Source organism: Danio aesculapii, chromosome 4, assembly GCF_903798145.1.
Source record: "Danio aesculapii chromosome 4, fDanAes4.1, whole genome shotgun sequence".
Lineage (NCBI taxonomy): Eukaryota > Metazoa > Chordata > Actinopteri > Cypriniformes > Danionidae > Danio > Danio aesculapii.
In genome coordinates, this window is record NC_079438.1 from 26,205,040 (window position 1) to 26,216,412 (window position 11,373).

Here is an 11,373-nt window from a genome sequence, read left to right on the forward strand (position 1 = left end):
GGCTTTCTCCTTCTCATACATGTTTTATCTCCACTGATGTCCACTGCTGTAGTTTTCATTGAAGGTAATGCTGACATGAATTCCAGCATGCTTTTTTAAATAGCAGAACATGAGTATTATTGGCCCAAAACCTTAAAAAATATAAGATGCAAGATTTGAATCTTGATGAACATATTGGTAAATCACTTCTTGCTATTTAAAACACACATCTCATGTTCGACTCATCAATTCCTTAAACATTACAACATCATACAGTACTCCACCTTAGAAATATTGCTAAATTATGACAAGTTTAATGCTTTACATGGCTAAACATTTACTTTATGCCTTCACTGCTATTACTGTAACCCATTACACTCTTAACCCAAACTAGTTGACTTTATTAGAAAACTCCAAAGAAACCCATTGCCTTAAACCTCTTATGTATTTACACCAGGTGAAACTAAACAGCCCTACTTGAATTAACTTTGAACCTTTACACTCTTATTGGACTTGCGGTAAAATGTTAATTCGAGTAGGGCTGTTTAGTTGTATCTTGTATAAAATGTAAGAGGTTTAAGGCAATGAGTTTCTATACAATGTTCTAGTAAAGTCAGCTAGTTTGGGTTAAAGAGATGGTTCACGTTTTACTCTCTGTAAACATTTTTCATAAAACTTTCTTTATTATTTATTTATAAAGTTTCTTTATTGTGTTGAACACAAAGGAAGTTTTTTTGAAGAAAGCTGAAAAGCTGAAACCATTCACATCTAATGTAGGAAAAAACAAATGCTCTGGAAGTTAATGTTTACAGGTTTTCATCTTTCTTTCAAATATATTTTTTGTGTGTGTTTAACTCAAGAAAACAACTCAGACACATTTGAAACAAGTGAAGGACGCGTCATTAATGACAGAATTAATTTTATTTTCATCTCTTTAAGAGTATACTGAAAGAAATGTCCTGCTCAATGTAGCTAATTCAGCTAAGTGTGTAGCTCCTTGAGTACTTAATTAGAAATCAAAACAATGATCATGTCAGTCCCAGCTTAATAATACGTTTTTAAGGAATATTCTTAATCAAAGGCTTCATAATAATCAGCTCAGAATCTCAGAATTCCTGAGATTTGATACTGAGGAGAACTCTTGTCAAGGTTGTAACAGTGATATTGAAAACACTGAGCATATTTTCTACAATTGTATATACTCTTTTTATTTTAGGCTTTTATTTTAGGAGTTATTTTAGGCTCATATACATGGCAGAATGTCTCCTGTCAATATCCATGTAAACCCTTTTTGCTATAAACAAGTTAAATTTGGTGTGACTAAATAAAATTGTATACAGCATGACCTGGTTAACATCCTTTTATGCTTTGCCAAATTCTTCATTCATAAATGCAGGTTTTTGTAGTCAAAAGTCTGCCCCTCCCATCCCACCAACATTGCTGGTTAGTAGTAGTCAGATATATATTAGTGCTGTCAAAACTAGTGTGTTAACGCATGCAATTAATTTGAAATATTTAACGTGTTAAAAAAATTAACGCAGTTGCAGTTTTTTTTTATTTCCTGTTGTGGCCGACGTGTGTTCAACATACAAAGAAATATGGATAAGACCAAGAAAGCACATTTAGAAGGAAAGTTTCAGTGTAAAACAATTAATGTCGCATTACCGGGCTATCCAGCGTTTCCTCTGGAGTTTTATCTGAGGGGGGTGAATTTTTTATAAACCAATATAAAACAAACAAAAGCTAGCTATAACAATGTAGGTATATACAATACATAAATCAAACCGTTAGGCCAAATATAAATTTCATTTTACAAAGGCCTGTCTGAAATAAAGATTTTAGATATTTTCTAAAAACAATAAACACCGGAGGAGGTTTGAAACACTACATAAAGTATTTAAATATGATGATATTAATCAAATCGTGCAAACAGAGCATTTTATGGGTGAGTGAAAGCAGAAATAGGCTACCTTTTTTTCTGTCCTGCGCAGCGCCTCTTGACAAACACATCGAGGAAAACTGCAAATACAAAATGTGTTCTGTGTCCTCAAACAAGTGTTTATGCTTTTATATGACGTGGTAACATTTAAAAAAGAAAAACTTTAAATACATGAAGAGCTTTGTTAGTGAAAAGCTGCTGAGCGCAACAAACTATAGGCTATATTTTATTACTTGCTCTTATGTGCTGAAATACTTAACACTTTCCTTTACTTAAGATCACAGAATAATATGCAACATCCTAAAATAAAGGGGAATCACCTATTAAGTGTCATATAGCCTATAGGGAAAACTGAATGTTTCAGGGCTCTCTGGAGCATTTGGGCTGAATGTTTGACAGCGTATATCTAAATAAGGATTTTATAAACTACATTTTCTACCGAGTTATTAACAGAGAATTTCTGTGGTGTTATATTATGTATGGTGCGCTCCATGCGCTGGCGAGACCACTCGATTTTTCAATGCCAACAGTCGGTCGGTGAGTAAATGAATATGATGAATAATAACACACAGTATAGACATATAATGTACTGCTGTACGGTATCGTGTCGTTTGCTTGTTTTCTGGGGGTGGGACTTGCATGAAGCGCTGCAAGCTACTTGCCTGACAGTGGAAACTCAACATGATTTCGGCCTCACTGCTCTACCTTCCGGGCGATTGGCCCGGCTCGGCCCAATAAAAGCCCTGGCTTGCACTGGCCTGACAGTGGAAATGCGGCTAATGGAGTGGCTTCACGACAACTCAGTGAATGTCCTTGAGTGGCCCTGCCAGAGCCCGGATCTAAATCCTATTGCACATCTCTGGAGAGATCTGAAAATGGCTGTACACCGTCAATTCCCATCCAACCTGATAAAGCTTGAGAGGTACTGCAAAGAGGAATGGGCAAAATTTTCAAAGACAGGTGTGCCAAGCTTGTGGCATTGGATTCAAAAAGACTCGAGGCGGTAATTGCGAAAGGTGCTTCTTCAAGACGAAGGTAACTGAGGTAAAAACTCTGGGAATTTACAGTGAGTTAGGATTTATCTGATTGGTGAATCATGTGTTAGCTAATGCAGGACCATCATAAGCATGTGATCCTCTCGAAAGTAGTTTATAATTAAACTTCTCGTAAATGAACAGCCAAACTAAATGAACAAGCTGCTGTTTTAAACATACCCCAGTTTGTGTGGACAAGACCTCATTTTTGAGGACTCTGATCTCCATTGTGAAGCTTCATGTGAGTGCTGAGGCTTCTTTTATGTTTAAAGCCCTTTCCACACTCACTGCATCTAAAACGATCCTCTCCTGGGTGTGAAGGTTTTGTTTTTGAGAAAAACTTTTCCCACACTGTGTGCAAGTAAAACTTCTCTCTCCAGTGTGTGTTCTCATGTGGACTTCAAGGGTGCCATTTAGATTAAAACTCTTTCCACACTGAGGGCAAGAGTAAGGCTTCTCCCCAGTGTGAATTCTCATGTGCGCTGCCAAGTTTCCTGCATGATAGAAGCTTTTTCCACACTGTTGGCACATGTACGGCCTCTCCCCAGTGTGAACTCTCATGTGCGCTGCGAAGTGTCCTGCATGACAGAAGCTTTTTCCACACTCTTGGCATGTGAACTTTCCAGTGGGAATTCTCATGTAGGTTTTACACCTAGATTTAGATTTCCATGGTCTTCTGTGTGATGAAGTCTTTTTAGTCTGTGTGAGTTTTTCATCAGTCGTTATTTCTTGGGGTTTCTCTTTCACTTCGTTCCATTGATGAGTCTCTTCTTTCCGCACCATCAGGTCTTTAAAAGAAAAAAGTTAACTTTAGTATGAAGGCACAAAGAGACAAGCATGAAATGGATGTTTCACCCAAAAATGAAAAAGTCTTTGGTGTTCCCAGAATGTGTCTGAGGTTTCAGCTCAAAATCAGATCATATACCTTGCATAATATTTAATTTTGAGGGTCAGAGGAAAACCAAGCTCTTTTTGTTCCTGTGGCTTTAAATGCAAATGATCAAATGCACTCGCTCTAGATTACTCATGTTGTGTTCCCTCATGTGTATCTTCCACTCAATTGAAACATTTTTAACTTGCTTGAAAGACCCAATTGAGACAAATCCTGCATGTTCACAGCAAGTACGCATGATTCACGCTAATATTTGTGAGATGCATTATTGTATATAACTTGTGCAAATGTTCCCAGTACTGGGTTGCAGCAGGAAGGGCATCTGCTGTTTAAAACATATGCTGAATAAGTTGGTGGTTCATTCTGCTGTGGTGACCCCTGATGAATAAAGGTACTAAGCCGAAGAAAATGAATGAATGAACTTGTGCAAATGCTTAATGCCATGTTTGCTGTAAACTGGAGTGATGAGGAGATGGCAAGATGACACACTTTGCTACTTTGATTTCATTCATTTGTACTTTTCTCTTTGTTTTCTTGCCTTTGTGCATGTCCTGAGGCTTAGCTGAAGACCTACGTGATGACATTTTATATACCCGACAAGATGCAGACATGCCATCCTAAAAGGCATCTTTGGATATCTTTTTTTGCTGGAGATACTGTTGTCCTAAAAAACTTAAAACAAAAAAAACCTTACATATACCATTTAGCGGTTTTATACATTATACATGGATTTCGTCCCATGCCTAAGCAGCATAACACCGTTTTTACAATCTAAAAATTCATTCTTTAAAAAAAAAGTCTCAAGTAAAAAGATTCCAATGGCGTCCCCTTGCTAGTACGTGAAGAATATGGTCAATACTGACGAACTTTACACTCAAATGTTTGCATATCATCAGCATGCTGTAATCTATTTCTTAAGCAGTAGAAGTCATTTAGACTAGTTTATTGGCCAGTTGTAGTCAGTGCAATGCTAAACGTTATTGTTCCACTATAATTTGTTCATTTTGTCTTACATCGTCCCACAGCAATATCATCATATAGTTTAGAATACTGAACAATGTTTTATAACAATTAATTATTTTAGTGTCCATTTCGTTCAGCATGTTTAAAATTGGGGGCATACTTTAAACCAGGGTTTCTGCAGGTTTCCCCAAGTTAAATGCAATACTTCTACTATTATGAATGAAATTTCAGACCCATAAAGGGCTAAAGGCTAATAATACAATAATAAATGAATAATGAAAAAGAAAATATTTTAAATATTTCTTAGCAAACGATTTTAAATACTGTGTAAAAAATAGCAAGCTTTACTTGTATCCATACACTTTTTTCCAAAATAAACTTTATTTAAATAAAAAAACAAATGAACAAATGTTTTAACAGTTTTAAAAACTATAATAAATTAAATCTATGCACAACAATCTGTCCAGGTCGATGTCCTCAGCAGTAAATACATGGAGCACGTTTAAACAAATGTTATTGTAAGGAAAATAATTAAACCATTATGATAAATAGAGTAAAATGACCTTTTGAATAAAAAGTTTAAAGTTTTATTGAGATGGATTGTTGGTGATTGTATGGGTTTTGGCCAGATTTGAGAGCAAAACATGAACAAAGGAAAATAAAGACTTGTTTAAAATAAGATTTAAGACCTACAACACAATATTTCAGTAAATTTTAGACTTTTTAAGGCCTAAAATTTAGATTTTGGAATTTACGACATTTTAAGACCCCACGGAAACCCTGTTTAAACACAATAGCCCTGGTAATTAGTTATTATAATAATGTTGTTATTCTAACTCAGATACTATCTGTGAGAACTAGTAACAACTACTAAAAACAAGTTTAAACCCATAAAATTGATGAAAAAAAGGAAATTGTGATCAACGAGACATATGCAAATGGAAAGTACTAAGCCAACACTATCACTGTAATAGCAGATATCTTCTATGAGAATACTGTAGGTCAAATATTGTCAGCTCAGTTAAACTTTTTAAATTTATTGTTTTTATTTATTTTATATAGCGCCAGTGCTCAAGGACGCTTTACAAACAGTAGGAGAACAAGAAAAACAATAACAAACTTTACCTCTGTACCTTAAGAAGGTAGAGAAAATGGGGCACTAATAAAACATAAAATAATGACAAAAGACATGAGAACAAGAAACAAGAAAGAAACTCATTCCTGTCTTTCAATGAGTGCTTATGTGCATTTAGGAGAACTAGGCAGCACACTCAGGGCTGCAAGATGGATTTAATTTAGTATTCTTATTATTAAAATATATCTGAATGAGGATCAAATGACTGAGTTGGTCTTTGAGAATAAAAACCAACCTGTTTGTTCCTGCAGATCTTCCTGTTTGACTCTGAATGTTTCTTCAATCTTCACATCTTCACTCTCCTCTTTAATAAACGCCATCTTTATAACAGTGTGGAGATCAGTCGCTTCAGCAGGAGTTTTCCCTGTGTTTGGACACTTTATCCTGTTTAAAATGAACAAAACAATGAACAGAAACAAAATAACTTCTCTTCAACACTTGCTTCAACAGTTTCTTTATATGAGAGTAATTAACAAAAAGAAATCAGGTAAAACGTGTCTTTAAAACACTTATTACACACATTTCTGTTACTTTATTCAAACAATAGCCCTCGGTTACTGAGAATAAAATAGTACTACGTTGTATAAAGGGTTAAAATATTATCTCCAACAACAGGAACATAATTTAGCATCATATACAAAACCTAAAACATTAGATCTTTATCTTTAAATCCATTTATATCTGTAAATGTTTTAAAACACAAACCTTTCTCCAGTTGAATCCCAGCGTTGAAGCGGCGCCGCCTGATGACGTCACACGCCACGCCAAAATAAAAGTCTTTTTTGTTTAGCTTTTTTGCCACTTTCTGTTGCAGTCATGACTTATTGATACATTTCTCCCATGTTTTTCACTTTACACTATATTTGCTTTCTCTCTCTCTCTCTCTCTCTCTCTCTCTCTCTCTCTCTCTCACACACACACACACACACAAACCTTTAATCTAAACATTTAAGACAATTTTGAGAAACTTTTTTAATCCAGTTCATGATGACTTGCATGTCTACAACACATTACTTCCTATTAATATGTGAGTCCAAATCTCATTATCATAATTATGACCTCTTCTTGTCTATTTCTACAACTATAGGCTTATACAGGGTTCCTTTTTTCATATGAATTGTCGTCTCTTATTATCTGTATTCCACATTTCCTGCCATTCTTTAGCAATATCTTCAGTAATAATATTTAATTTACCTTTACTTACAGAAGCATTAAAGTGGTAGTTCACATAAAAATTACAATTCTGTCATTTCCTCATCCTCTACTTGTTCCAAACCTGTTTGAGTTTCTTCTGCTGAATGCAAATGAAGAGAATACAGGAGCAAAAACAGCCACTATATGGTTCAACAGTTCCTACTTTGGCTGCTTTTTTCAACATTTTCTTGCACACAAAATATTCTTGGAACTCGATTACAATTGAACCACTAAAGTCACATGGACTGTTTTGACAATGTTTTTGGTTCCTTTTCTGGACTTTGAGCATCTCGGGACTCTTGCTGTCTATAACAGACGAGGGAGCTCTCTGATTTCATCTAAAGTTTCTTCATTTGCGTTCTGAAGATGAGCAAAGTTCTCAGGGCATTGTAACAACAGGTAGAGGGACAATCGTTCTCACAATCGAGTGCCTAGTGTACACTATAACGCACAAATAGAAATACAAAAACTGATAGCACTGCTACTCGTATGATGTTACTCATATATTCATTCATTTTCTTTACTGCTTAGTACCTTTATTAATCAGGGGTCGACATAGTGCAATGAACTGCCAACTTATCCGGCACATGCTTTATACAGTGGATGCCCTTCCAGCTGCAACCCATTACTGGGAAACATGCATACACACTCATTCACACACACACACCGTATACATATCACATGACTATGGACTTGAGGGAAACCAGAGCACCTGGGGGAAACTCACACGAACACGGGGAGAACATGCAAACTCCACACAGAAATGCCAACTGACCCAGCTGAAGCTCAAACCAGCGACCTTCTTGCTGTGAGGCGATCGTGCTACCCACTGCACCACTGTGACTTATTTGAATTATTTGAGGTATTAAACTGGTATTAGTGAAGAACTATGCTTACTAATGGTTATTTTTAAAACGTGTGAAAAGGCACCATTCAGATGTAATGATTGTAATGATTTGGGGAATCAAGCATGTATTGTTATAGACACCTTTGCTTATTTGTCTTAAGAGATGTAAGGCAGGTCCTGTTCATGTAATATGCTTTAGGCTATCAAGTTGGTATTGGCATGAACAGCTATACCTGTTACCAGGTTTCTTATATGTAAAACGGTCCTATTCAGTTAATGGTCTGGCCTATCAGGCAGCTATTAATAAAGATGATTGCACATGATGATGATCCATTTGTTTTATAGCTGATGCAGGGTCAGCACCAAGGTTTGAGCTACGCTGCAGAATAAAAATCAATCTTAAATCTGTGTTAAATATACGCACAAACATCCTTTGTGTTATCAAGTGTGTTGCTTTATGTCCTTGATCCTGTTTTCTAGCACCCTCATAGTGTTGTGACACCCAGTGTAGTAGAGCTGACCACTGTTGATCAAATGAAGAGCAGTGAGCTGTATAATGACACCAGTTCAGTTCATCTTTATCTCTACACTGTAGAAACTCTTACTATCATCTACTCAGTTTATTTGGTGAAACAAATTTACAATTAAAAATGTTGATTACATTTTAAAGTTGTGAAATTACTGAAAATACTTTAAGAATTATGTAAATGTTAAAGAAATGTTAAGTAAATGTTTCTAAACAAATAGGTAGATTAAAATAAAGTAACTGCAGAAATAAAGTCGAATAAGTATTGTAATTATATTATTTGATTCTTATTTTAGCAACATTTACTTAATTCTTAAATTATAATAAAAAACACTGAAAAAAATCCACTCTTTCAATTATTTATTTTAGTTTATTTTTATTTATTTATTATTTTATTTTAGTTATTTTTTTATTAGAGAAAATGTTTTTACTCAAGAATGAAGTAAATGTTACTAAAGAAGATTTAGATAATTTGATAAAGTAATTTCATAAATGAAGTTGAGTAATTATTTTAATTATATAATTATATTATTTGAATTTGCTTAATTGTTTTGTTACATTTACTAGTGAAATAATTAAAACTTACTTTAAAAATAAAAAAAAGCAAGTACATTTAGGTCATTAGATGAACTGTTCTCATGAATTAAACTGAATGAATCTAATTTAAATCCATAAGCAATGCATCGGTAACTCTAAATTAAACACAAGAATAGAATAAATTCAAATAATGTTAATCTCTGAAATAAAACTGAATAAATGTAGTTAAAAGCATTAATTGATGTGATAGTAATTCTAAAGCAAAATGCAAAAGTAATAATAATAGTTGAAAGACTTAATTTAAATGCAGTATGCTACTCAAATGTCCTATATTTGACCCACATGTCCAGTAAATATAATTAAACCAAATGTTAAACAAAGCTGTCTGTTTTATTAAACGTTTGTTCTTCAAATCTGATTAAAGCTCCTGTTTACTCATACTCTGCAGATGCAGCCTGATCCCACAAGGAACAACTATTTCATGTTTTGTCAGTTTAGTGGCTAATTCAGAGTTCAGATCTACGAAAATGGAGGATTTTTAAAAGGAGGCACCAAACCTCACCCCTAAACCCGACCGGCATTGAGGGATGAGCAAATTAATCATACTAAAATGTACGAACGAGATCCTATACATTCACATGTACCAACCAAATAAAAAAGTTAGGAATTTCTGTAAGATATCGTTGGCAATTGACATTGAACAGTCTTTAAAATGAATTCATCAGGTACATCCTGAATCTTTAATTAATTAAAGCTAACTTAAGAGATAAATACAACTGTCTGATTGTGAAATGTTATTACCATTTTAAATAACTGTGTGGTTGAATCAAGGGAAATGGCAATATGTGTGGCACATAATAAATGGGTTTGAGTTTTTGTGGTGTCCGAGCGCCATCTGCTGGTTGATGTTGGTAGCGTGGGAGTGTTACATTCAGTTTCACTTTCATTTTGAAATAAACAGCGTAAAAACAATTTAGATATTTCCATCAAGGGTAATACACTGTAAGCACCATTTTTGTTGACTGATTTGATCAATGTAACAAATTTTCTGTTAAAGAATAGTTTTAATTTGTATAACTGCTCATTCATGATGGCTGAATTTATCGGGATAATAGTATCTGATGATAAAACACACTGCACAAGATTTATGTGAGAGAGTAAAAGAGATTTATTTGTGTTATTAAAAAGAAAGTTCAAAGTAATAGCTTTTATTTGCAATCTTTTAAAACATTGAACATGTATTTATACTGTTTTAAAATATTGCAAATAAAAACTATTATTTAGAACTTTCATTTTTTTTTTCAAAGTTTCCTTTACTACCCACTGATGTTCACAAAACACAGATGATTTGAAAATCAATGTAAGAGATAAAAGGCTTTATCAGTCTTTACACACCATATTGTTATTTCTGCTTTAAAAAGTAAATTAAATCAATTACAGTAAAATGAACTTAGTTACTGAATTGTTCATTCAAACTGACTTTATTTCATTGAAAATACTTGATAATTTAATTAGAAATACAAAGGTTATTCAGAATATTGGAATAACAGCGATCTTTAAGTAGAAAAATTTGATTCTCAGCTGTCTCTCCTGATAGTGGAAACGCGACATGATTTCGGCCTCACTGTTTAAGGTCCTGGCTATTAGCTACAATGAAAGCTACAAGAACATTTTGAGTCCAAAAGAAATGTTTAAAACAGCATTTGTTCTCTTCCTCATCAGGGTGTGTGTTTATGGAGCGATGTATTGCCATTAGAGTCAGCAGCTGAACATGCAAACATCATATTGTCAAGGTCTGGTCAACGGACACAATTGCAGGTCTTTCACAATTGATTTGCACCTCAACAAAAGAGTCTCAGAGGAAAAAAAATAATAATATCTTCAAAAATGTTCAACAAAAACTGCTCAGAGGAGGAAAAAACTAATAGACACTCAGTAGATGGGGAAAAGAAGAAAAAAAAAACTCCAGAGGAAAAACTAGAGCAACATAAACTCTCTGTATAGAGGGAACAGTCATAGAAGACTGAAGTTGATATAAAAGGAAAAAGTGGAAGGATAGACGGTCTTCTCAAAAGGGTGTAATATACCTGACAGAGGACGATATCACAGAACGTCGTATCCTAGCCCAATACACCCACGAGGAAGAGTGAGCGCTTCGGGGCAGGAGAGAGCTGGAAGATGGTTTGGCGGAATCGGGGAGGAGAAGCAGGAGAGCAGTAGGACTAAAAACAAAACAGGAGCAGGCAAAAAAAGGCCGTCAACCATAGAGCATAATCAAGGACACAAAAACTGACTGGAAGACAGACTAGAGAGATGAAAGAAAACGT

At 34.6% G+C, this 11,373-nt stretch overlaps 1 protein-coding gene across 1 annotated transcript; it reads right to left on the minus strand.

The window, feature by feature from the left end:
• Nucleotides 1-865: 865 nt before the first annotated feature.
• LOC130222390 (zinc finger protein 300-like) lies at nt 866-6,687 on the minus strand. Its single transcript, XM_056454986.1, has 3 exons — nt 6,648-6,687; nt 6,178-6,326; nt 866-3,740 (listed from the first exon to the last, which is right to left on the minus strand). The coding sequence occupies exons 2-3, from the start codon at nt 6,260-6,262 to the stop codon at nt 3,190-3,192; spliced, it is 636 nt and encodes a 211-aa protein (XP_056310961.1). The 5' UTR covers nt 6,263-6,326; nt 6,648-6,687; the 3' UTR covers nt 866-3,189.
• Nucleotides 6,688-11,373: the final 4,686 nt, after the last annotated feature.

Bases quoted from the DNA above. Each gene is read 5' to 3' on its own strand.
- LOC130222390 (XM_056454986.1), bottom strand. From the start codon at position 6,262: ATGGCGTTTATTAAAGAGGAGAGTGAAGATGTGAAGATTGAAGAAACA. The intron at 3,741-6,177 runs GTTGGTTTTTAT...TTTCTTTTAAAG, and splicing joins AGATCTGCAGGAACAAACAG to ACCTGATGGTGCGGAAAGAA.